The 22,114-nt window shown below is 34.8% G+C and overlaps 1 protein-coding gene across 7 annotated transcripts in view; it reads left to right on the top strand.

Annotated features, from left to right (window-relative positions):
* KIF16B (kinesin family member 16B) overlaps nucleotides 1-22,114 on the top strand; it is a 563,734-nt gene that overhangs the window by 254,745 nt on the left and 286,875 nt on the right. For 6 of the 7 annotated variants that reach the window (XM_074209402.1, XM_074209400.1, XM_074209404.1 and 3 more), the window contains one exon: nucleotides 10,071-10,193. The exons of the other annotated variant lie outside the window; for it this stretch is intronic. In XM_074209402.1, coding sequence (XP_074065503.1) covers nucleotides 10,071-10,193 — 123 coding nt within the window. The remainder of the gene's footprint in view (nucleotides 1-10,070; nucleotides 10,194-22,114) is intronic. 7 annotated transcript variants of the gene reach the window in all.

Below are 22,114 nucleotides of genomic sequence, written 5' to 3' on the forward strand. Positions count from 1 at the left end.
GACTTTTAAATTAACTGAATGATCCTGGATGAGTCATTTAACTTTATTTATTGCTGTTTCCTTTAATATTAAATGTGTATATAATAATAACAGCTGCCACCCAAGATTGTTGTGAGGATCAACTGAAATTGTATTTGTAAATCATTTAGTCCAAGGTCCAGTACAAAATTAGTGCTATATAAATGATAGCTATTGTTAGTTGAGAAAAGGGTCACCAGCAGTTGAGAAAAAATTAACAAAGGTTTTATATATTAAGTGGTCATATAGCTGGATGGACATTGAGTAGAGATGCAGAGGGGAAGACATTCCAGGCAGGGAGGACTACCATCCAAAGACTTGGAGATGGGAAGCCTCATTTGACCATACCAAGGAGTGAGGGAGGGAAGAAATAATGAATCTGCAAAGATTCTTTTTTGGGAGCCAGGTTGGGAAGAACTTTAAAAGCTAAAGAGAGGAGTTTAATTTTTTTCTCTTATCTATAAACAGTAAAGATCAAGTGAGCATTTATTGCATCTGTAAATCATGTAATTTAATGTCCTTAATGAAAATGACACTTGTATCTATATGGAAAATGGCTTGGAGTAGGGAGAGATCTGAGGTATAGAGGCCAAGTAGGAAACCATTGTGATAATCCAACTGTGAGGTAATACTTGACGGAACTAGGTTTGGTGCTATATGAGAAGTAAAAAGGATCTAAATTGGAGAGAGAGAAATTAGAAACAGCAAGATTTGGCAATTGTTTCGTAATATGGGGTGAGGAATCCAGTTTATGAATCTGGGAGACTGGAACAATACTATTCTCTTTAGCAGAATTAGGGAAGTTTGGAAGAGGGATTGGGTTGAGGGAACATGAGGAATTTTTTTTGGACATTTTAAGTTTTAGATGTTTCTGTGGCACCCAGTTTTAACTGCCCAAAAATGGATACATAAAGAGCTATGTGAGTTTTCTCTATGGGGAAAATAATACCTTGAGAATAGATTTGTCTTAAGTGTTGAGCTATAGAAGTCCATTCTCAAGGAACACCATTGTTAACAAATATTATATGATAGTATTTGGTATGATATACCAGCAAAGGAAATTTTGATGAGTGGTCAGCCATGTAGGAAAAGAAACATGAAGGTATAGTGATATGAGATCCCTGAGAGGACAAAATATTCAAGATGATGTCAACAGTAGGGAGACTGACGAAGGATTATCAGTTTGCACAACCAAAAGATTATTGGTGGCAGAGTTCCAAATAAATTATAATTCTGAGGATGTTAATGTTTTAGGGAGGAAGGGAGAATATTTGGAAGTTAGAATTTTAAAAAATATTAAAATAGCCTTTATGTGCAAAAAGTAAAACATTATTTTAAACATAAAAAGAGTCGTGGCTTACTGATATGGATGCCTCATCCACTAGTACAAACTTTTTTTCTCTCTACTACTTTGGCCAGGTCTAGCCAATTTTCCCTAATTTTAACTTAAATGCTTTCTCACATGATACATTGTATTAAGAAGATAAAGTATAAAATTTGTGTTTTCCACAATGATGCTGATGAAAATAGATTGTTCTAGAAATACTGACATCTGTTCCATTTTATAGTTATATACTGCTAGATTCATCCAGAAGTATTCTTTAATGGTCTGCCTTGGCTGGGTCTCATTCCAAACACTGATCAGACTCCCTTTTCCCTCAACTACTTTTCACATTTTTGTGAGGATACCATACAAATAATCTTTTATCCTCATTTTCCATAATATTTTACAAAGCTTTCCCTCTTTTTTTTAGGAAAAAAACCCTTTATTTAGTATTCTATTTTCCCCAGGTTTGTATAAAAACAATTTTTAACATTCACTTTTAAAACTAAATTCCCAATTCTCTCCCTTACTCCTTCCCTAGCCCCCTTCATTGAGAAGACAAGCAATTCAATATAGGTTATATATGTGTGTAGTCATACAAAACATTTCCATAATATTGTGAAAGCAAATAGAGACAAAAAAAAAAGATCTTCAGAAAAAGTAAAGTAAAATGTAGGCTTCAATCTATATTCAGATAGCGCAATTTCTTTCTCTGGGGGGATGGATAGCATTTTTTTTTTATCATGAGTCCTTCAGAATTGTCTTGGATCATTATTGCTGATAATAACAAAGTCATTCATAGCTGATCACTTCTCAATGCTGTTACTTTATATGCAGTATATTTCAACTTATATCAGCTCATGTAAGTCTTTCCAGTATTTCTGAGAATATCCTGCTCATCCTTTCTTATATATAATAGTATTTAATCATGAACACATGCCAGTTTGTTCAGCCATTCCCCAGTTGATAGGCATCCTGTCAGTTTCCAATTCTTTGCTACCATAAAATAACTGCTTTAAATATTTTTGTACATATAAGTCCTTTTTCTTTAAAAATTTTTTTGTATACAGATTTAGTAGTGGTATTGCTAGGTCAAAGGATATATACATGATTTTATAACCCTTCTTGTATGGCTCCAAATTGCTTTGCATAATGGTTGAATCAGTTTCCAACTCCACCAATAATGCATTAGTATACCCATTTTCCCACATCTCCTCCAACATTTATCATTTTCCTTTTCTGCCCTTTTATACTATCTAATAGGTATGAGGTTGTACCTCAGAATTGTTTTAATTTGTAATTCTCCAATTAATATTGAGTGAACATTTTTTCATATGACTGAATTTCTTTGATTAATTCATCTGTAATGTTCATCTTTTGATCATTTATCATCGGGGAATAGTTCTTATTTTTATATATTTACATAGTTCTTTATATTTTTGAGAAATGAGGCTTTTACAAGAGAAGCTTGCTTCAAAAATTTTTTTTTAATAGTTATTATTGTTAATTGTATTTCCCACCTTTCTATTTTCCTCTTGTTTATTCTCTCTCTCTCTCTCTCTCTCTCTCTCTCTCTCTCTCTCTCTCTCTCTCTCTCTCTCCTTTCATCCTGTCGCTCCTCCAAAATGTTCTCCTTTCTATCATATAGCCTCTTCCTTATTTCCTTCTCCTCCTACTTTCCTGTAGGGTTAGACAGATTTCTTTACCGAGAGAGAGAGAGAGTGAGTTATTCCCTTTTTGAGCCAATTCTGATGAGGGTAAGGTCTCACTTCCTCTTCGTTCCTTCCTTCCTCCCTCTTCCCCTGTATTGTAAAAGCTTTTTCTTGCCTCTTTTATGTGAGATAATTTACATGCCTCTTCCTTTCTCCTTTTCCTAGTTCATTCTCTTTTACCCCTTAATTTTCTTTTTGTATTTCATCCCCTCATATTCATTCCACACCTATGCCCTCAGTTTAAATTTACTCCTTCTAACTGCTCTGATAAGGTGAAAGTTCTTGAGTTACAAGTATCACTTTCCCATGTAGGGCTATAAACAGTGTAACTGTTTATAAAGTGTATATAGTTTATAAAATTTATAAAGTATAATTTAAAAGTTTCTTATGATTTCCCTTTTCCTTTTATGTTTTTATGGTTGAGGGGTTTTTTTTAAGGTTTTTTTTTGCAAGGCAAATGGGGTTAAATGGCTTGCCCAAGGCCACACAGCTAGGTAATTATTAAGTGTGTGAGACCGGATTTGAACCCAGGTACTCCTGACTCCAAGGCCAGTGCTTTATCCACTACACCACCTAGCCGCCCCTATGGTTGAGTTTTGTATTTGAAGATCAAATTTTCTGTTTAGTTCATGCTTTTTAAAGCAAAGTATGGAAATCCCTTATTTCATTGAATGTCAGTCTTTTCCCCTGAAATATAACGCTCAGTTTTGCCAGGTAGTTGGTCCTTGGTTGTATTGCAAGACCTCTTGCCTTCTGTAATATCATATTCCAAGTCCTCAGATCCTTCAGTGGAGATGTTAAATCTTGTGTTACCCTGACTGTGGTGACATTCTATTTGAATTGTTTCTCCTTGACCTGGGAGCTCTGGAATTTGGCTATATTTCTGGTAGTTTTGATTTTGAGTTCTTTTATATTTTATATTTATATTTATATTTTACTCTCTGGTTCTAAAATATGTCAGTTGTCCTTCATAGTTTTGGGGTTTGTTTTTTTTTTTAGGATTTTGCAAGGCAAATGGGGTTAAGTAGCTTGCCCAAGGTCACACAGTTAGGTAATTATTAAGTGTCTGAGGTCAGATTTGAACTCAGGTACTCCTGACTCCAGGGCCAGGGCTCTATCCACTGCGCCACCTAGTCGCCTCCTTGATGGTTTCTTGAAAGGTGATGTCTAGACTTTTTTTTTTTTTGATCATGGCTTTCTGGAATGCAATAATTTTTAAATCTTCCCTACTGGATCCATTTAACAGGTCAGTTGTTTTCCCAGGATTTTTATGTTATTTTTTTTCTTTCTTTGGTTTAATTTTATTGTTATTTAATTTCTCATAAAGCTTCATTTGCTCAATTTTAATTTTTTTGAAGGACATTTACTTGATTTCCAATTCTTTGCCACCAGAAACAGGGCTGCTATAAATATTTTTGTACAAGTAATGTTTTTACCCTTTTTCTTCATCTCTTCAGGATATAGACCCAGTAGTGGTATTGCTGTGTCTCAATTTTAATTTTTAAGGAATTGTTTTCTTTGGTGAACTTTTGTACTTCCTTTTCCATTTGACCAATTTTACTTCTTTTTTTTTTCCTTTTGGTTTTTCCAAGGCAGTGGAGTTAAGTGACTTGCCCAAGGTAACACAGCTTGCTAATCATTAAGTGTCTGAGGCTGGATTTGAACTTAGGGCTTCCTGATTCCAGGGCCGGTGTTCTTTTCCACTGTACCACCTAGCTGCCCCCCAATTCTACTTTTTAAGTCATTCTTCTCTTCATTGGTTTTTTGAATTCTGAATTTTTTTGAAGACCTTGCATATAGGTCTTTATGAATCTTCTTCTGAATGTGTGTTTTGAACTTCCTTGTCAACATAATAACTTTCTATGTTAAGTTTTTTTTCCGTTGTTTGCTAATTTTCCCACCTATGACTTGATTTTAACTCTTTGTTAAAGTGACTCTGCTTCCAGGGTGGAGGGCGCATTGTTCCAATCTTCCTGGTTTTGTGTTTCTGTTTTCAGAGATACTTCTAGAGACCCATAAGCTTTCTGTTCTTCCAATGTGGAAAGATTTGTTTACTACTCTCCTGGCCTCTGCTCTGGTCTTTGAGTGACCACAAGGATTCTTTTTCTGCCCTGGAACTATGGTGGGGTGGTGGTAGGGAGGTCCTTGTTCCTCTCTGACTGCAAGCTCTGAAGTTCTAGTGCTCCTCGCCCTGGGACTGCCACCCTTGACTGAGAGATCCAGTTCTGAGTGTGGACGAAGTAGCAGTATTGCCTCAACACTAGCAAAGAGGCCCTTGCAATCTCCTGACCAGTTGTCCAACCCCCTTGACATCTATGGGCTGGGAGTTCTAGGAGCAGCTATGCCCCACTGACTGTCCCAAGGACTGCTCCTGCTTTGGTGTCTGTACAGGAGCATCCAGTACTAGACCGTCCCATGCTATTCTCTCATCTTGGTGCCAACCTTTTAAATTGCCTTGGGTTTGAAAATTGTTTCACTCCATCTTTTTGTGGGTTTTGCCACCCTTAAATTTATTTAGAGCCTTTATTTAAAGGCATTTGGTTTGGGGGGTGCTCAGGTGAGTCCCCGCCTTTACTCTGCTGTCTTAGCTCCATATCAACATTTTCCTTCTTTTAACCTAAGTTCTTGCCATGATTTTTAGCCTACATTCCTATTACCTTCTACAGAGTACCTTCAAAGCTGCATGTGTCCTTTATGACTCAGCTTATCATCTACTAATAAACCTACTCAACCTTCCAGATCTCATGCAGGGCCTTTTATGCCCATCTTCTTTATGATGTACACTGCCATTAAGGCCCTCTCTATCCTTCCACCCCTGCCTATTACAACATGGGGATAATTCTTCCCCTAACACATCATGGGGATAATTCCTCTTGGTATGTAGATAATTTATCTTCAGGCTTGAAATTACTAAAGTACATGGTCAAGTTAGCACACCTCATTCCTCCTTCTATATCAGAGATTCATAACCTATAGTCTCTGAGAGTGTATGTATGTGCACTTAATATACATAGCAGCCAGCAAATTTGTATATATGTATGTGTTTGTAGATATAGCTCTAGATAACTATCTATTTGTATTTATATATGCATTGATAGTTAAATTTCATTACAATAGTATTCCTTTACAATTCTATATATTTTATTTTATGCATTTAATATTATTCTGGGAAAGGGTGCAGTAGACTTCACTTGACTGCCAAAAATATCAAGGACACAAAACAGATTAATGTCAGTTTTAAATCCTCAGAATGTGGATTATTTTTCTTGAGATACTATATAGAAAATGCTTAGCTTTAGGACTGCTTTTAATGTCTGCCACATAGTAGTAGTAGGTACTTAATCAATTTGTTCCTTTTCTCTACCTACCAAGTAAGGACCATTTGTTCATGATCTCAAACATATTTTGAGCTTGAAGAAACCTTGAAAGCTAGTGAGAGTTGAAATGATTTGTTCAAACTCACACAGATTGAAAAAATAAAACTGATTCCACCGCAAGTCTTCTAACTCCAAACCCAGTGCTGTGCAATGATGAAGAAAGAAGAAATGGAATAACTCACTGTCACATCTTCCCTTAAGCTGCCAAGAACACTCACTATTTGTCTTTTTGTCAAACCTGAGGTAGTTCTTATCCAGGTTTCCTTACTGGTTCATACATTAAATCATCATTGCCCTTGGATTTTTTTGACACTTGGCAAGAAAATCGTGTTTGCTGTCTGAGACAAGTTCAGAGTTCTTTTGCTACTTGTTTTGGTGACTTTTTGCAATCATTAAATTTCTCTAAGAAAAAAATGATAGAATAAATGTTTTTGCTTTAGTCTTTTTTCTTTTTTGAAGTTAACAATTTGTTCAAACCATTAAGAGTTGAAGTTGTAGCTAGGTCCTTTTAAAAAGAAATTAAAATCATCAAGAGCCTAGACTGTTTTGTTTCTTTCTTTAAATTCTTAGTGGCTAAGACATAGTAGACACCTAAAATATTTTCTTCAATTGAAATGAAGTGAATTTCTCCTAATTTGATATTGATGTTGATATTTGGTTAGCCACTGGAAGACCTCACTGTACTGATAACTTTTTCTAAATCCAGCTAGGACAGTAAACAGTTATTTCTCATCTGCTAAGATATAGTTTCAATTTTTATGATTTGTTTGATGCTTGTCATAAGCCTTAATATTTCTCAAACCAATATATATGAAGAAGCTGAGTAGTTGACAAATATTTGGTTCCTTTCATTTCCTGAGATCAGACCTTATTTTTCTAATGTCTTCTATTTTTCTATCCCCATGCCAGCATTCATATTATAGTCACTCATTATTGTATAAGATCTATTTCTTCATCAACTGAAAACAATATTGGTGAATAAACTACAATTTAATATTCATGATATTCTCCCTCATTATGATCATCATGAGAATGACATTTTGAAGAAACCAAGTGATGCTTCTTTTTACATCTGGTGCTAAACAAGAAATCCTTATTACCTACCTGCTTTGTGCCTAGCAATGGGTGGGACACTGGGGGAAGAGTTTTAAAAATAAAACAATCCTACTTCTCATGGAGTTTTCAGTGTAGCCAAGGGGAAACAATATATTCACTTAGGTATGTATGTGTGTGTGCGTACACACACATCAGTAAACATATATACAAACATGCACAATTTATATGAACTAAATGTTTATCATATGTAACAAACATGATACATAGCAGCATATACAACATAGTATAGCAGACATATTGTGTATATATATGTATATGCATATATACAACTAAATTTTAAGTTCCTTTTGTTCACATTGTACATAGTAGATACTATTTTAGCTACTATCATTTGTGAAACTAATAATAATAATATCTTAGTGGTAACTCATTGGTCATGAAAGCATTTGACAGTTTTTGGTTTATTTGTATTGTATTTAATTATTTTTGTTGTCAGAAAAGAGATTCAACTTTTATGAATAAAATATATTGAATATATATTGCTGTCTCACTGAAGTAGATATTCTTTTCAACAATGCACAAAGTAGCTTCCACCATATTTTTCCATCTTTTCTGCAGCACTGGTCCATATACTTCCATAAATTTACCAAAGGGGGGGGGCACCCAATAATGTGAAAGCACCATTTGCATTTTGTGAATTGAATTGGTGATCATTGCCTAATTTCCAATTCCAAGACCTCTTTCCCTTACTCACCACACACACACATGCAGAGTTCACCTTTTCTATAACTAGATTATCTCATTCTCACATAGTTGCAAGGAGAAGAATTGATCTGGAATTAGAAAAGCATGACAAAGGAAGCTTTCCTATTCTTGGTATTCAGAAGACAGAGCTTTGTTCTTTATAATTAAGCAAGTTTTACTAGCATTTAATTCATTTAAGGTGAAATGAAACATATATGTATATATGCAAATGTTTGTATGTATAAACATGTACATACACAGAATCCATTTTTCTGAGGGAATTATTAAAATTTTTCATAATGAAAGCCTTTAAATGACAACTCTATTGCTTGTGTTAAAAGATAACAACTTAACTTACTTGATCAAGATAGGTAAAAAGAGACCAGAGATGCTCTAAAAAGCCCAGATTACATGTAGGGTCAAAAACCAAGAAAATTATCAAGGTTAAAAATGCATCTTTAAAATTATTGTTTCATTTGTTAGAAAACTTCCTATGAAACCAACACTTCTGACTGTGCCTATTTTAGATTGTATATTTAAATTTTTTTAAAAGGCTTTTCATTATATTATGCTCTTACATTACAGAGATTTCCAGATTCCAATCCTTGAGAGTTCCCTTGTAACAAAGTAAAATCAATAAAACAGTGACCTCAAGTGAAAGTACATGCAATATTCCACATCTATATCAATTCTCAATCTCCCAATTTCTTAGTTTTTTTTTTAAATTTACAAAAATCTATTTTTTACTTTCCACATCAATTGGGGAATAAAAAAACAAAAGAAAAGCATACAAAAATCAAACAAAATAAATTTCCTCATTGACAGTACTTTCACTTGCAAATTTAGATGAGATTGTTATTGTTTTAGTAAACCAATCAGATTTCACCTCCTGTTAAAAACATTGCATTCAAGATTACCTATTCTGTCACTGGGACACCTTGGAAAATTACTTAATCCAAACCTTCATTTTCCTCATCTGTAAAATTGCCAGCAGAGTGGAAAAGATAGATTTCCTAAGTTCCATTGAACTCTAAAATGATGTGATTATTTCAGACATTTCATTCCTGTTATTTGTTGGATTGACTCTAAAATACTGACCACTTCTTTTCCCCCTAAAGCTCTAGGCAAGAGAGAATTAAATAGGTAACCAAGAATGCTCAGATTTTCTCCCATTCCTCATGACAGGACCTCAGAGGACCTTAGACTCTCTTATTCACCCCATATGTTCAACTTACTTCCCAGACTATTGTGTATTTGTCATATTTGAGGTACAGATAAAGATAAGCAGATTAAAGCCTAAAAATCTTTTAATAGTGAGTTTCTAGCTCTTATATTACACTTAGAAAAACCACCTTAGATTGGAAATGAAAAGAATATGAACAAAATTCCCCAACTACTTAGTGTTGTATAGTCCATTTGTCAGATATCTTATAATGAAAAAATATGGTTTTTTTTGTTTTTTTTTTCCCTTGTTAGAAAAGAGTTTCTAGAAAGGTGATTGGTTCATGCAGTTTCTTTTAAAGTAATGTCAAGATTTATAATTTGCCTCTCCATTTCCATTCTCCCAAGTTTTTCTTGTAAACTGCATGCAACTTCAAAGACTGAACAACATTGTGAAGTCCTCTTGTCCTAACTTCTCCATAAAGTCTACCTAAAAGAAATGTTCTTTTGTTATGAGAGCCTTAGTATTTTTCTTTCAAAGGAATCCGTCATTTTTGCTGGTTTTATGCTCTTTTCTCTACTTTAAACACATTTTCTCTCTCTCTGCCTGAGCAGGGTATTTTCCGTATAGTGATTCTGCTTTTTCTTTGTTCTCCTTGTCTGATGTTCCTTTGATAGCGGATGGTTTCTCGCTCTTTGGGAGCAAATCCAGATGACCTTAAGGACCCAATTAAAATTAGTATTCCACGCTATGTTCTCTGTGGACAGGGAAAAGATGAACACTATGAATTTGAGATAAAGGTAAGTGTGTCTTCCTTACCTTTTTGGAAGAATGGATGTTTAGTACCATTTAATACTGGTAATTTTTTTGTAGTTTAAATATGTAGATATCTTATTTCATTATTAATTAACATCATTAATATGGATCAAATGATGTGTGTATGCACACTCATGTGTGTGCATGTGTGTGGTCAATGGGTGAAAGAGAAGTCAATACAGCTGTTACAAAAGAGATGATCTCTTTAGAAAGGATTTTTTCCCCCAACAACTCTCTACTTAATTGTATTCCAGATCTATTCACTTTACACAACTTTTCAGCAGATGTTATTCCCGTTGCCTTTATGATTTCAGATGTATAGCAACCTTATTTTTAATGTAAAAATGATATTTTTAGTAATATTTTATAATATCTTATAAGATTTTCTCTGACTCTTCCCCTTTCAAGTTGATGATCTGCATATAAAGGCAGAGGGCAGCTTCTCTGCATTCAAAGAATGGGCTAAAATCTCAAAGCAAACTGAAACCGTTATTTTGTAAATTCCTTTTACTTGATTTTCTTGTTTTTTAAAAGTAGTCACTCATTTATTGAATTAGGATTTCTAATGAGAACATCTTATGCCTTCAGCAAATTTTCTAGTCTGGTCTTTTTAAAAAAATATTATGTAATACAGTGAAAGAGACATTGGTGTAGTGACTAAAAACAATGGCCTTGATTTCAGAAAGAATTGAGTTCAAGTCCCAACTTTTAAGTATAGTGACCTTGGGACCCTGGACAAATCACTTGACCTTTCAGTGCACCAGCAGATCTCTTAGGCTCTCAGTTGCAAAGTGGGGTTGATTTACCTTTGCAGAGGGAATTTCCTTACCTGGAAGTTGCTCAGGCCGATGAAAATCATACATCCAGTCCCTATGCCTGTGTAATATATTAACTATTCTATCACACAGAGCCCTCTACTGTTATTATTTCAGGGGAGGGAAAGAAAAAGAAAGGAAGGAAGGAAGGTAGTATAAGGAAAAAGAAGCAAAAATGGGCCTAGAAATTCTGGAACCCAATTTTATGATCAACTTGGAAGCTTAATTTAAAAACTTTTAATATAGTAAGAGACAAAGTGACTGAGTAGCCAAAGACCTGGTATCAATGTCAAGAAGCCCTAGATTCGGTGTGCTATAATTTCACATGGTAAATGTTGCAATGCCATGAAAAGAATTTGGGGAACCACTGCCATATAGATAGATAACCTTGATGCCAAGACCCTTAGTTTACAAGAGAAGCTTAGTACAAGAGAAAGGGAAAATATGTTGAAGTTTTGATTTCATAGCTTGGCATTTCTCAGCCTTCAGTCTTCTTAAACCACTGTTTTTCAGGTACCCTTTATTTCTTTTAAAAAAATTATTTAAGGCAGTAGGGTTAAGTGAATTGCCCAAGATCACACAGCTAGGCAATTATTAAGTGTCTGAAGCAGAATTTAACTCAGGTCCTCCTGACTGCGGCCCTAGGTACCCTTTATTTCAGCCAAGCCACTTTCCTTGTTCCTAGTACCTTTGCTTTGTTTTCCTTTGGATACTTTTTAAGACTCAAATCAGATTCCATCTTTATGTAGTTTTCTCTGATTTATGCCTCTCCTCTATTTTCCTATTGTTCACATATTTATTTGTGAATATATCTTCTATCCTTTCTGTTTAATTGCAGTTTTCTTCAGGGTAAAGTCAGTGTTTTATGGTTCATAGAAGAACTCAAAATGCTTGGGGGTCATATAATCCAACCCCTTCCCTTTTATAGATGAGGAAACCAAGGCTCAGAAAAGTTATCTGATTTGCCCAAGATCCCATAATGTTAACACCAGGAATCAAACCCCAACCTTCTGACTCCAAACCTGAATTCTTTCTCCTATACTATGACTCCTCCCTTTTCTTACCCACTTCTGAACCTAGTATGGGCATGCACTTAATAAGCATTCAATATATGTCTGTTGAATTATAGGCAAAGTGGTATCAGAATGGAAATAGCCATGTTTGTTTCTTAAGCAAAGCAGGTACCCCTTTATTATTCAGTGCTGAATATTTCTAAATACTATCTGCATGTCAGCAGAATGTCACTGCAAAATAGGGTTTTTCTAAGAGCAAGTTTACTCCTGTCACAAGTAATCTCATTAACTGGGATATACAGGTATTCATGTAAAACTTTTCTTTCAGTTGTTTTTCAAGATTCATATATGGAATGAATTATGATGATTGGGATTTTCAGTTAGCTAGGATTTGAATAGTTATAGTTTTTCTCTTATATTACATTCTATTCCATTATGACGCAAAGCAATAAGGGCCCAGAAAATTTATAGTTGGGACTTAAACAATCTTTTATATTATTCCCCAGATTAAAAAAAAAAAACTGATACCTGCCTTAGATTTATATTCTCTCCTTTTGACTTGTTTGTGTTACCATTTTAGTATGTAATAAGGCAAATTCAGTATTCTTTCCTGAGGTATTTTTATATACATAGAAAGAGAAAGAAAAGTCTTTCACAAGAGATTATCATCAAATGTATATCATTAATAAGAGGGATTGGAATGTTTCCCTTTAGTTAAATAAATATTGCTAGAGAGAAAAAAAAATCCTTGCCATATATTTTTCTTGCAAACCAGCTAACTTGTTTAAAACTTCAGTGTTGAATGAAGGTATAAATTCATCTTTTGTAAAGTCTTCCTATTGTCTCATCAAGCATACCAAGATATTTGAGAAATATAATTTTCATAATTGTGATACTTTTGTGTTATTATTAGAAGGAACAATAATAACAGTGCATAAAATCCCCCCTCAAATTGGTATTATATCTTTTCTTCCAAAAAAAAGTCACTTGAAATTTTTTTCCTTTCCACATGGATTTATTCACTTATTTATTTATTTATTTATTTGTGTGTTTGTTTGTTTGTTTATTTACTCATTTATTTACTTACTTATTTGCTTATTTATTTATTTACTTATTCATTCATTCATTCATTCATTTATGTTTTTGCTAGGCAATGGGGTTAAGTGGCTTGCCCAAGGCCACACAGCTAGATAATTATTAAGTGTCTGAGACTGGATTTGTACCCAGGTACTCTTGACTCCAGGGCCAGTGCTTTATCCACTGCGCCACCTAGCTGCCCCTCCACATAGATTTATGAAGAATGTCAGAATTAGTAGATGGGGCTTCATATTCCTTCTAGAGCAGCTTCTACCTGAATAAGAGTCCATCTCCTCTTTCCTATCTCCTACCTTAAATATAGGTCTCATGCACTTAGGAATAGATTGTCTTCTGGAGGGGCTTTTTGTAAATTGTTATAACAGTGATTTCATTATCAGATCAGGTGACAAAAACTTTGTTTCTATACAATAATGCTAAACAATCACACTAAGAAGATAATTATCCTACCTTCTAGCCATGAGATACGAGGGAGAGGAGGAAGAGGAGGAGTATTCTCAAGCCATACAATCTTAGAGCTTGGAGAGTCTAAAATTTTGGAACTTGAAAGAATCTTAGGGATCATCTGATTTTAAGTTCCTATTTTCCAAAAACCACAGTGTAGACAGAAGTAACTTTTTAGGTAGTCATATAGCTAATAAGTGACAATTGCCAAATATTGTCATTTCTACTAGATCTCTCAAGCTTCTTGCTTTTTCTCTCTGCTCTCAGACCCCAGGCTGGTTTAGACCCTCATCACCTTCTATGGCCTAGATGATTTTCTGCTTTGGCTCTTTTATAATCCATTCTCCATATAGCTGTTAACGTGGCCCCCACCCCAACTCAACTCTTTTACTTCCCTTTTATCCCTATTACTTCTAAGATCAAATATAAGCTTTTCTGTCTTAGTACCTTGGATTCTGCTGGTAGATAATAGTTGCTTAATAAGTGATTATTGATTGATTGGATGATGTCTGTTAGTTCTGAATCATTGAGATTCAGCAACTTATTCAAAAAGGAATCCTGAAATCCATAACTCTTCCCAACTTACTATTTTCAGTTTTAGATAGCACCATTCTTCTAGCCAATAAGGTTCACTACCTCAGAGTCATCGTCAAAACCTCATGCTCCCTTACCCCTATGTCTTATTAGTTGCCAGATCTTGAGTTCATTGCTAGTCTTCCAGTTAATACCCATCCTACTCTTCAGATTATTTTATATTTACTTTGAATATATTTGTGTTTGTGTATTGTGGGTGAAGAAAAATTAATCTTTTTAACAACTTATTTTCATCCTTGTATCCCCAGCACCTAGGTAGGTGCGTGATACACAAGATTTATTTGTTAAGTGGATGTGAACTGAAGTAAATGGGACCTTTCCCCTTCCACTTTGATTGATGAGACAGTTGCAGAAATGATTTATCCGAGATCACTTGGCTCTATTAGTTGAAGAACTAGGACTAGACTCTTGGTCTCCTGACTTCCAGGCTAGTGTTTTTTTGACCATGCCACACAATTCAAAGTCATCTAGTGAATTCTAAACAGAATCCTCTAGAATCTAGACAGTCACTGCACAGAGTTTCAGTGATGGAGAGTTCACTGATTCACAAGGAAGTCTATTCCATTTATGTCTAGTAATAAGGGAAGTTATAGGGGGGTATAGGGGACCATAATCAGTCTTCTTTTAACTTCCATTTATTTAACTTCCATTATTGATCTCAGGTCTGTCCTGTGCAGCAACACCCATTTTTCAAATACAGGGTGTTCCAAAAGTTTTACTGGAATTTTATTTTAATTAACTTAAAATTCTTCTGAGATTTTTGAACTATTCTCTATTTGAAAATAACTTTCAGGTTCTTCCCTTTATCATGTCCAGGAACTCTCTGCAAGACCAAAGAACCTTTCTTTTTCTGAACATCTGCACTTCATTGATATCCAGCACCTTAAGAATGATATACACATCATGTAGGACAGTCACCCATGGCTGTCATCTAGTTTGTCAGCATATTTCCCAGCTGAGCATGGTATCCTGCATTTAGATCTAGAAGAGGTTTTTTTTTTACCCTCCTCGTTTTCTTAGTATAGCATCTACTCATTTCAGAAATTTTGAAACATGAAAACATCTTAAGATATTTCCATAGTCCTCATCCTTTCTTCTGCTGGGCACATCTTGATTTCATATGGCCCATTGTAGCACCTCATCTAGTCTTGGTCCAGTTTCCAAAGTGTTCCCAAACTCCAAAATTAATAAATTGGTATAGTTCAAAGAGGACTAGACAGCTAATCCTAGAATAAAGAGAATTGAATTCAAATAATAGGTTTAATATTTGCTAGTAAGTCACCAGGGGCAAGTAACTCTCCTTTTTGAGCCTCAGTTTCTTTATTTGTAAAATGGAGATAATACCTACACTGCCTCACAGATTTGTGAGGAAAGAACTTTGTAGACCTGAAAGAATAATGTTTTTGTAAGTATGTTATCTCCCTTCCACTTCAACTAAAAATGTTCATTTTTACAGCTAATCCCATCCAGATGCCAGCAATCTGACTTAACTAATTCATACCTGCACTTAGAGATGATTGATAGCCCCATAGTTTGTTTTTTTGTAAGGTTTTGATGTCCATATATTTTTTCCCCTCTCTTCCTCTTCTCCCCCTTCTCTTTGTCAGTGAGTAATCTAACACATATAATATGTTAAATATATTTCCATATTAATCATGTTATGAGAACAAAAAAAGAAAAAAACATGAGAGGGGAAAGCATAACAAATTTTAAAAATTGAAAATAGTATGCTTTGGTCTGTATTTAGACTTCCATAATTCTTTCTCTGGATGTGATGGCATTTTCCATCACAAATCCTTTAGACTTGACTACTAACTGGGCGACTAGGTGGTGCAATGGATAGAGCACTGGCCCTAGAATCAGGAGTACCTGAGTTCAAATCCAACCTCAGACTCTTAATAATTATCTAGCTCTGTGACCTTGGGCAAGCCACTTAACCCATTTGCCTTGCAAAAAAAACCTAAAAAAATATTGACTATTAAGAAGAGCAAGTCCATCATAATTGATCGTTACACAGTGTTGCTATTAGAGTGTACAGTGTTCTTCTGGTTCTGTTCCCTTCACTCAGTATCAGTTTATGCAAATCTTTTCAGGCTTTTCTGAAGTCTGAGCTCTCATAATTTCTTATAGAACAACAGTACTCCATTACATTTATATAAAACAAATTGTTCAACTATTCCTCAATTGCTATAGCCCCATTACTTGTTAATCCAAATGAGTCTTTAATTAGAATGTAGATAAACAAGAAGGAAGGATGGAAACAAATCACAAAGGAAAGACATAAAGATACAAGCAGTGAATGAGTGTGTGTGTGTGTGTGTGTGTGTGTGTGTGTGTGTAGGGCTGGGGGGTGGTATGTGTGTAGGGTGTGTGTGTTTCTATGGGTGTATGTGTCTGTGTGTAGAATTGGCTGTGTGTATAGGGAAGTGTAGGGGGGTGTGTGTGTATGTGTAGGGTGTGGGTCTGTGTATAGAGGATGTGGATGTAGGGGTGTTTGTGTGTGTGTAAGGTGTGTGTGTATGTATATGGAGTGTGGGTCTGTGTAGGGTGGATATTTGTGCATAAGGGATGTGGGTGAGTATGTGTGTAGGGGGTGTGTGTTTGTGTAGGTTGTAGGGGCTGTGGGTGTAGGGTGTGGGTCTCTGTGTGTAGAGGAGATATGGGTGTAAGGTGTGTGTGTAGAGGATGTGGGTATAAGGTTTATGAGTGTGGGGGGGTGTAGGGGTGTGAGTATATGTGTAGGGAGTGCGCTTGTGTGGGGTTGGGGTTGTGAGGGTATGCAAGAGGGGAGTGTGAGTGTGGTGACTATAAGCAAGCTGACACAATTCACTTTCCTCTTCACTTCCAAATCCACATTCCACCCCAGTAGATCCCAGAAGAGAGCAGCGGCAGCAGCAGCAGCAGAGACTCTAGAGGCTGAGGGAAGAAAGGAGAATGGGTGGTTTGCCTACAACTGAATTATTATTTTAAGCCATTAAACTTCAGAAATTTAAATCTTCTCATTTGATAATAAGAGCAGTAGTATTTGCCCCTGGACCTCAGAGTTGCCAGGTATTGCTGAATGTAAGGTGCGGTGAAAAGAAGACTTACTTTGGAGGCTGAGGGTCTTGAGTTTGAATCCTGTTAAGTGTCACCCACCTGTCATTGGACCAGTTCACTTAAACTCTTGGTTTACTTTGAAACCTTAACTTTTTGTGTAAAATTGCAACTCTAAGTCTTAGGTTCTGTGCTGATTTAGAACAAGAGTGTCAAACTCAAATATAAAATAAAGGTCACTAAACTATACATAGGGGTCCCTTGCATGCTTCATAATGACTTAGGAAGAACAACTCCACATACTGTGTTTTTCCTGTATTTTTACGTTTTAATCTGGTTAGGCTGCACTTGAGAGTGTTGTGGACTGCATGTGGTTTGCCACTGCGTGTTTGAAACCTGTAGCTTAGTGGTTGGCATAGCAAACCTCAAAAGCCCACACAGGCAGTTCAAAACAAAGAAGAAATGACAATAAAGGATAAAAGAATGCTTAGCAAAGAAAGAAAGATTTGGGAAGAAGGAGGAGGCACTTTCTTATTTCTCTTATTTCAGGTCAAGTTTGGTCATTATAATTTCATAGTATTCCATTTTGATTGTTTTGTTGTTATGGTTATTTACATTTCTGTTGTAGCATTTTGTATATAGCTTTCTTAATTCTGCTTTCTTCGCATTGTATGAGCTCAGAGGTCTTCCCATGATGGTTGCTGTACTCATGGTGTTCATTGTTTTGCATTCCATGTGTTGTTAGGTTGTTTTCCAGTTGCATCTGATTCTTCATGAACTTTTGAGATTATCTTGACAAAGAGGCTGAATTGATTTGCCATTTCCCTCTCCAACTCATTTTACAGATTAGAAACTGAGGCAAACAGGGTGAAGTGACTTACTCACCATCATCCAGTTACGGAGTGTCTGAAGCCAGATTTGAACCGAGGAAGATGAGTCTTCTCAACTCTGGGCTCAGCACTCTATCCACCATGTCATCTGGCTTCCCATGTCCCATGTGCCAGAACTTATTTAGTTAGATATAGACATCTGCTTTGTTCTAACCACTGCTATACACACACACACACACACACACACACACATGCATACATTTATATACATATACATACATATATATGTGTATCTAGACACATATATAGTATATGTAATATATATATATATATTTATATTTTTTACCTTCTTATCATTGGCCACATTGAGGTATATTCAGTATTTATATGCTCTGGGTCAAAGAGTAAATGGAGTGAAATGCTGAAAGAGTCAAGAGGAAATGAGATCAAAAGGCAAAAGGGGGTCACATTTGAAAAAAGGAAGAAGGAAGAAGAAGGTTCTTCTGGAAAAGGAAGGGAAGAAGGAAAGAGTAGAAGAATAAACAGATTTCTTTGTAGTAGGAAGAAAAATAATAAGGAAGTTAAAAATCAAGGGAAGTGGAAAAAGCACGAGACTTAGAGTAATCAGGCCTCATACATTTACTGGCTGTGTAATCTTGGTCAAGTGACTTAATTTTGTTTGCCCCTGTTTCATCATCTATAAAATAAGAATGATAATCAGCACTTAGATCCTAGTAGTGTTATAAGAGTCAAATGAGATAATAATTATAAGGTCCTTAGCATAGCACCTTGCTCCTAATGAGTATTATTTATGTTAGCTCTTATTAAGGAAGATCACGGAGTGGTCATTGTATAGATCAGAGCTTTTCTAGCTTTAAAAGTTGTTCATTTTTGCAAAATTATTGCTGTTGAGTGAAGAGTTTTGGGAGGTGCTGCTCATCTCCTAATAAAGACCTGAAGCAATTAATATTTCAATATTAATTCAGTAATATATTTTGGGTTATGGTCAATGTGAGAATTTCTTTTGCTTGGCTTTCTTCATATGTTTCTAAGAGTCCCTCCTTTATTAATTGTTTATTAATTGAAAAAAAAGTAAAATACAACTTAAGAGGCCTTATAATAGGAATGACAAGAATTGGAAATAGGATTAGGGATTTGTACAAGATGGTTTTGATTAGGCTCAAGGAATCATAGAATATCAGTTCAAGCTGGGCAGTAGGGTGGGTGAAATTAGAAAGAAACTTAAAGGACTGGATCAGCAAGGAGAAATTCAGGTTCCAGAAGTTATAATCATGAAATTAGCACAAGTGTGGGAAGAGATTGGAGGTAAGGAGCTTGTAGTCAGAGAGGTTTGAATCCTAGGTCACGGTCTTGATTGTGGAATGATATTTAATTCTCCATGTGCCCATATACCATAGAAAATCAATTATGGTATTAATGCTGTAAATAGGAAGAACCCTCTCATGAACCCTTTGTCTCTGACATTTCTTGAATTTTATAGCATTAGAGTGTAATTTAGATTTTGTGTTCTGAAGGGAATAGGAAACTTTCATTCTCAGTATTACTAATATCATTGACTTTGGAACTGGAAGAAATTATAGAGATCATCTAATCCAGGAACTCAGCTTTTTATGTGTCATGGATCTCTTTGGAAGTCTGATGAAACCTATACAGTCTTCTTCAGAATATTGTTTTTAATTGCATAAAATAAAATGTATAAAATCGTAAATGAAAACAGCTATCAATAAAGTTAACATAAAATTAAATTATAGATTCTAGAGTAATAGTTCCTGTTTTGGTCCAGTGCTGTCATTTTTATATCTGGGGCAACTAAGGTCAAGAGTAATGAGATAACATGACCCAAACTACTAAGGACAAAGTAAGGATTAAAATATTAGCTTCTTAATTTCAGTTCAGAATTCTTTCTAATATGACTTATTGTCACTAAGATAGATTCACATATACTTCCAATTCAAATTATATTTCACTATTGGTGAGTGTGGTAAAGCATACATGCAAATATTAAAAACTTGTAAAACCAGGAAACTGGTAAGTGAATATTGAGCTGTTGCCTCCCTCACTCGCCGGTCATTTTATAAAAGGGTTTATTGACTTAAAATAATTTAAAAATTAAAAGTTTTAATACTAGATCATTTTAAATGTATTTTTTCATATTCATTAAATTAGGAAATTTTCTTTGTACATATAGCATTAAAATACTTGTGGAAATATTTTATATATTTTCAGAGTCATTTAAGAATGATATTAGGTACAAATGTTAAGCAGAAGATAATTGTTTATTTGGGGATTATTTAAAATGTGGATAAAAGAGTTTTGTGGGCTTTGTTTTCTTTTTGGATGAGAGCTGTTATTCAGTAGTTTAAAGTGTTTGAATCTTCCTTGATCAGTTATATCTATACAAATAAATACTGATGGTTCTTCCTGCAGCCATTAAAAAAATAGTATCCATAAAATTTGTAAAGTGCATTCAGATGTGAATTGCTTACAAGGAAAAGCAGTTCATCATGTCGAAATATCTGTGAAGTCTAAGTTGCAGTTGATCATTTCAGAGACATGAAAAATAGGTTTATATCAACACAACCATTCCAAGAAGGAAGAAGTAATGAATTTGCTACTTAAAGATTTGCAACAATAATGTGCACCACATTCTTTACAGGGAGGAAAATAATTGAATATTTTGATCTGATTAATTTGTTGTGCTCATCATCTCTCTGCTTCTCACCCCCTAAACATATCTCATTAGTCATGGTGCTAAATTGTATGTAATATATTCTCCCACCTCCCTTTTTTTAGTTTGCTCCAAACTTAAGATCTTATATTGTTTCCAAAAGTTGTACACTGGAAGGTCACAATAAAGTTGAGAATTCTTGAAGCGTCCTAGCTCTAAAATGGGTTGATTCTTTCTTTTTCTTTTTTCTTTTTTTGATGATGAGAAGGAAAGAGTCAATACTATTTCCTACATAGATATTTTCATTTTTTTCTTATTTTTGTTCATTGTTGAATATTAATTTTATATGTCATTAATATCATAGATTTAGAGTTATATGGAACTTTTGGGGGCATCTAGTTTAACCTTGTCAACAGTTTCACACAAGCAGTAGGTTGAGATTCAAACCCAGGTCCTTTAAATATTAATTTTAAAATCAATAATGACTCCACTGTGGCTTTGTGAAATTTACATTTAAGATTTAAAAAGATTGATTTTATACTTTTGGTATGACTAACTTTGACCTAAATTCATGATATTAAAAGATAAAAAGCTATAGATTTTCTTTCAAATCTTTCAATCTGAAGTGTTCACTTATGTTCTGAAATGAATATACCTTATGTTCTGTGTTGTAATTATACCATTTTCTGTTCTAACTAAATTTTTAAATACTCATACTATCCATTCAATGAATATTCAGATACCTTTTGGTATTATGAGCCACAAAATGAGAACAAGATAATTGAGTATATTCTTTGAAAAATGGCCTTTTATTTTAAAGTCTATATACATCAAGACTTGCTCAGTGGGGGAAAAAATTTAAATACATTTAAATACAGTTATTTCCCATAATTTATTTATTTATTTTTGCAAGGCAATGCGGTTAAGTGGCTTGCCCAAGGCGACACACCTAGGTAATTATTAAGTGTCTGAGACTGGATTTGAACCCAGGTACTCCTGACTCTAGGGCCAGTGCTTTATCCACTGCACCACCTAGCCGCCCCTTAAAAAGTGCCTATTTCTTTCTTTTTTTTTTTTTTTTTGCAAGGCAAATGGGGTTAAGTGGCTTGCCCAAGGCCACACAGCTAGGTAATTATTAAGTGTCTGAGACCAGATTTGAACTCGGGTACTCCTGACTCCAGGGCTGGTGCTCTATCCACTGTGCCACCTAGCCACCCTCCCATAAACTTTTGATTACTCCTATGATCACCTTTAACCTACCCCTCATCTGAGATATTATAAAAGCCAATTATATTTTAATTATTTTGTGAAAGGAAAAAAAAAACATAAATCCAATTATTCATGATCCAATTGATCTAGATCACTGAAATGCCAATATTCATTTACATC

The sequence above is a fragment of the Macrotis lagotis genome, chromosome 1 (genome assembly GCF_037893015.1).
Source record: "Macrotis lagotis isolate mMagLag1 chromosome 1, bilby.v1.9.chrom.fasta, whole genome shotgun sequence".
Taxonomy (NCBI): domain Eukaryota; kingdom Metazoa; phylum Chordata; class Mammalia; order Peramelemorphia; family Peramelidae; genus Macrotis; species Macrotis lagotis.